General features: G+C 37.3%; 1 protein-coding gene across 1 annotated transcript; it reads left to right on the forward strand.

Annotated features, from left to right (window-relative positions):
• The first annotated feature begins 1,102 nt into the window (after positions 1–1,102).
• On the forward strand, positions 1,103–5,035 carry LOC108213513 (cucumisin). The gene is made up of 10 exons (XM_017385312.2): positions 1,103–1,258; positions 1,448–1,539; positions 1,830–1,924; positions 2,030–2,273; positions 2,449–2,962; positions 3,051–3,148; positions 3,222–3,440; positions 3,525–3,636; positions 3,723–3,936; positions 4,022–5,035. Exons 1-10 carry the CDS (start codon positions 1,160–1,162, stop codon positions 4,546–4,548), a joined length of 2,214 nt encoding a protein of 737 aa, XP_017240801.2. The 5' UTR covers positions 1,103–1,159; the 3' UTR covers positions 4,549–5,035.
• The last annotated feature ends 227 nt before the right edge of the window (positions 5,036–5,262 follow it).

Consider the following 5,262-nt stretch of genomic DNA (forward strand, 5'->3'; position numbering starts at 1 on the left):
AAAAATACAAAATATGTGTCACCGGAAATAACTTTTAATCTACTTTAAAATGTAATTTTCAATTTTTTAAAATAATGAAAGAGTGACTTATAATTTTTGGTCAAAGGTTAGTCAATTTGACCAACAAAAATAGAAATTTGACCAACTAAAATAGAAATGTCTTGAGCCGGCCCTGAGTATTCCATGGTCCATGCATGCACAGTCGAAACAGAGTGACCAAATGTCTCACTATATTGCATGAGTAGTGCAGGTGCCTTAATGAGATTGGTACCCATTTGCTCGTTTATAATATGAGTAGCGCTACATGCACAAAATTGCTAGACTCTTAACTCGGCTAATTTATACTCCCTCCGTCCCATCAGGTTACGTTACTTTTTGGCACGTATTTTAATGCTCCTATAAAGTATACTTACATTATATATTTAATTTTAAAAAAAATCCCGAAAAAAATTTGACGTTTAAACTTTTATTCAAAAAAGAAAAAATTAAAAATGCGTAATAAAACTGTATTTTATGAGAGCCTCAAAATGTGTGCAAACAGTGCACGTAAGCATCCTGGTCAGACGGAGGGAGTATGAAATACATTGCAGGATTGAGACCAACTGACAACATCGTACTATCCTGTACAAAAGAATCAGGTTACTGACACAGAGATGACTGTTTTTCCGCATCAACATGACATCATTTCGCCATATTAAAGCTTTGTTATTAATATTTGACCTACATCTGACTTCTGCATTACATTCCTCCTATACTGATTTTCTTGAGCTTACACGAAGAACCTGATACTAAAAACTCTTAATGGAATCTGGATAATAGGTAGCGTACAGGCGTGTGAGTATTTGAATTGGAATTTCCAGAAAATTAGATTTTATTTGGATAACATTGTGATTAAAATAGGAGAGGGAAGTTTACTTGCTCTTGTAACTCTGCATAGGATCACATTTTTATTCAAGCAGAAATTGATTATATAATAAGCCGGCTTGCGACTTGTGACAGTTTCTCTTTGGAGACGGGTAAACCGATTGCATTGCATTTCTAATCTTGAGAAACCAATGCAGAATGTTATTTACACAACATGCGAGTATGTTACAGACTGAAAAGCTTTGTATAAATACCTCCTCTGTTAGCTGCAACAAATACAAAACCTTCCAGCACAATGGCTAGCCACATACATTCTCTACTATGGTTACTGGTAATCAGCTTCACATATACCATGCTCATTGGCTGTAGTGGTGCGTCTGATGACGATCAAAAGGCATGTCTCTAGCAATGTTTTTATGTTTAGAGAGAAGAGATAGTTATCAGTACTGGTCACAGTAAAGTTTACGAAGATGCATTGCATGAACTAGTCTGAAAATCAAAATAACAGGGATTACTTGTCTTTTAATTAGCACTTGAAATTTTGTATATGCTAAAGTGTCTGCAATATTAATCATTGTTTCAGGTATATGTTGTGTACATGGGTGATCTTCCTAAGGCCAGAGGTTTCTCTGCTACTGCCTCTCACACCAACATTCTACGACAAGTTGTGGGCAGGTTGTTACTTGTTTAAATTATGATTGTGTGTCTGGTTATAGTTAGTATTATTTAAATTTATAATTTGTTTAACTTCTGGAGAATGAAGTAGAGTATATTAATCTCTCAACAGAGAATGTTACAATTCTTCATCATGCAGGTGTATCTTTGGTTTAAGACATGCATAATAAATCACTGTTAAGGCATTACTAACTTAAAGAAGTCGTGCTGGTAGTAATCATTAGTGAGCTTATATTCTAGAGTCTTATTCATATTGCCTGATCATGACTTCTGCATTGACTTGCAATCAGTCGTAGGGCATCCCAGTCTTTACTCCACAGCTACAAGAGGAGTTTTAATGGATTTGTTGCGAAGCTAACAGAGGAAGAGAGGAACAGATTATCTAGTGAGTACTAAACGTAATTTAGATGACAAGATGGATCTGATTAATGAGGAATGTGTATATATTTGTACTTTTACTGATAATCCGAGTTCTGATTTATTTGTTCAGCGATGGAAGGTGTAGTGTCAGTGTTCCCTAGCAGAAAGAAACAGCTACATACGACAAGATCATGGGATTTCATCGGCTTCCCACAAGAAGTTGTGCGTGCAAAGTTAGAAAGCGATATTATAGTTGGGATGCTAGACACTGGTGTTTGGCCTGAATCCAAAAGTTTTAGTGATGAAGGATTTGGTCCACCTCCAAGCAAATGGAAAGGCAGCTGCCAAACACCTTCTAATTTCACTTGCAACAAGTAAACTTCTTGAATCTTTCAGAAATTAGAAATAGAAAAGAAAAGAAGTGATCTTTCTTGAGATGACCCTATTGATCCATGATATCAGTTATCAAATTAATTAGTCTACTTTCGGTTCAGCAATCTTTATTCTGCTTATAAAACGCTTGCTTAATTCATTATATTTGGAATGCAGCAAAATCATAGGAGCCAAGTTCTACAGAAGTGATGGAGAAATAGGTGTAGGTGATTTCAAATCGCCTAGGGATTCTGAGGGACATGGAACACACACCGCCTCCACAGCAGCCGGAGGAATAGTAGATGAAGCAAGCTTGTTTGGCCTTGGGTCAGGAACAGCTCGTGGAGGGGTTCCCTCAGCGCGCCTTGCTGTGTACAAGATCTGTTGGGCTGATGGTTGTTACGATGCTGATATTTTAGCTGCATTTGATGATGCTATAGCAGACGGGGTTGATATAATTTCTCTCTCAGTAGGGGGGTCATTTGCTTTAGACTATTTTGATGATCCGATTGCCATTGGAGCTTTTCACTCCATGAAAAATGGGATACTCACATCCAATTCTGCTGGAAATTCTGGTCCTGATCCTGCAACAATTACCAACCTTTCGCCTTGGTCTCTCTCGGTTGCTGCCAGCACCATAGATAGAAAATTCATAGCATTTGTGCAACTGGGCAACAAAAATTTTTATCAGGTAGGGATATATGTCCGCCTTAATAATGATATTTGTACAATCATCATTTTTGTCTTCCGTATTTTCCTAACATATTGTTTATGTGCAGGGTTTTGCTGTAAACACTTTCATCAGTGGCTCACACCCAATAGTTTATGGTGGTGATGTACCAAACACTGCAGCAGGTTACACTGGAGCTGACTCCAGGTACTTAAGAAGATGAGAACTTAAATATTTTGATAAGTCCACATATTGATTGAGAATTTTCTTGGTATAATAGGTACTGCTTCCCCGATTCATTGGATAATTCATCGGTTGCTGGAAAGATAGTCTTTTGTGATGAGCTGAGCGATGGAGAGGGCGCATTGCAATCAGGGGCAATTGGTACAATAATGCAAGATGGGGGCTTTAAAGATCATGCTTTCTCCTTTCCTTTGTCTACTTCCTATCTTACTCTAGAAGATGGAGCAAAAGTTTTAACTTTTATTAATACGACCAGGTAATGTATCATTTCTGTGAAGTTACAGTTATCCGACACTTTAATCAAGAATAACAATATGTGAATGATTTTATGATGATGCAGTAAACCAACTGCAACCATTTTACAGAGTATTGATGTAAAAGATTCATTAGCTCCCTTTGTTGTTTCGTTTTCATCAAGAGGGCCAAATCCTATTACAAGCGATCTCCTCAAGGTAATCTATCTATAGTTCCATGATCACTTTCTTGTTTATCCTTGATCTGTCTCCTCTGCCTCATTCAATTCTTTTCAATTTTGCAGCCTGACTTAACAGCTCCTGGTGTGGACATCGTGGCATCTTGGTCAGAAGCTACAACAGTAACAGGATTAGTCGGAGACAAAAGGGTTGTCCCGTACAACATTATATCCGGTACATCCATGTCCTGTCCTCATGCCACCGGTGCAGCTGCATATGTTAAATCATTTCATCCGACATGGTCACCAGCAGCAATTAAGTCCGCTCTTATGACAACAGGTATTAATTTCAATTTTTTTGCTAGGGACATGTAAAAGATGATATTTTATAATGCACTGATTGATTCCCTTTTCTTCCTGTGTAGCCTCAACTTTAAGTGCTGCTAAAAACACTGATGTTGAGTTTGCTTACGGGTCAGGACAGATAGATCCTATCAAAGCTGCACAACCTGGTCTAATTTACGATGCAGGAGAGGCAGATTTTATCAAATTCTTATGCGGGCAAGGTTACAGCTCCAAATCATTGCAAATTGTTACTGGAGACAACACTACTTGTACTTCAGCTACCAATGGAACAGTATGGGACTTGAACTATCCTTCATTTGCTTTATCCGCGGAATCAGGCACTTCATTTACGCGTACCTTCCACAGAACTGTAACAAATGTTGGCACACCAGCTTCCACTTATAAGGCTGTAACAAAAGCTCCATCAGGACTTAGTATCAAAGTTGAGCCTAGCGTGCTTTCGTTCAACGCCATAGGCCAGAAACAGAGTTTCACAGTTACAGTTGCTGCAAAAGTTGGTAGCAAAGTGTTGTCTGGTTCTTTAGTGTGGGATGATGGGGCGTTTCAAGTTAGGAGTCCTGTTGTTGCATATTCCACTTCCTCCTAGTTTTATTGATCTTCTACATTCATTTGTTACAATAAAAAGTTTGATGAACATTATATGATTTAGGGGACTGAAGTTTACTTTGTGAGTTGATTCATGATATCAAAATAAGAATATGGCCGTGTTTGGAAGTTAACGGTTTGGGGAAAAATTAGAGGTTTGGGGTAATTTAAAGGTTTGGCTATTTCAATTCCGCTAATGACAGTGTTTGATAGTTAGCGGATTAAAACAGAGGTTTGGGCTCAAAAAGCCACTTTGAGGAGTTTTTTGAGTTATAGGTTTTGGTATGTGTCATAAAAAGCTAGTCAAAACATCTATTTCAATCAGCTAGTCAAAACATCTAATTCAATCCGCTAACAGTTAACCGCTGATTCCCAAACAGGGCCACGTTGTATTGTTGTCACGGTTGTACATGTTTTTTTTTTTTTTGCTAAATACGGTTGTACAATTTTACTACAGTTAACTTATAATTTATAATGTTTATGAATCCGCGGATATTTTTGGATCATCTTAGTTATTGAAAATCGTAGAAATTTGTTACCTACCTAAAAAGTGATCATTAGAATGAGTGATGAACACTTATTAAAAAAAATCCATTGCTATATTTGTATTATGGATCTGTCGAGTGTACACCTTTTATTTGCACGAAACAGGTTGATTGTCAGAGTTTTTCGTGTCATCATTAGTAGTGAGATTGAAACCAATTAAAATTTATAA

The sequence above is a fragment of the Daucus carota genome, chromosome 3 (assembly GCF_001625215.2).
Source record: "Daucus carota subsp. sativus chromosome 3, DH1 v3.0, whole genome shotgun sequence".
Taxonomy (NCBI): Eukaryota; Viridiplantae; Streptophyta; class Magnoliopsida; order Apiales; family Apiaceae; genus Daucus; species Daucus carota.

Excerpts from the sequence above, each read along its gene's own strand:
- LOC108213513 (XM_017385312.2), top strand. The coding sequence starts at position 1,160 with ATGGCTAGCCACATACATTCTCTACTATGGTTACTGGTAATCAGCTTC. Across the intron at positions 2,274-2,448 it reads TCTAATTTCACTTGCAACAA|CAAAATCATAGGAGCCAAGT; the intron begins GTAAACTTCTTG and ends TTTGGAATGCAG. Across the intron at positions 3,937-4,021 it reads GTCCGCTCTTATGACAACAG|CCTCAACTTTAAGTGCTGCT; the intron begins GTATTAATTTCA and ends CTTCCTGTGTAG.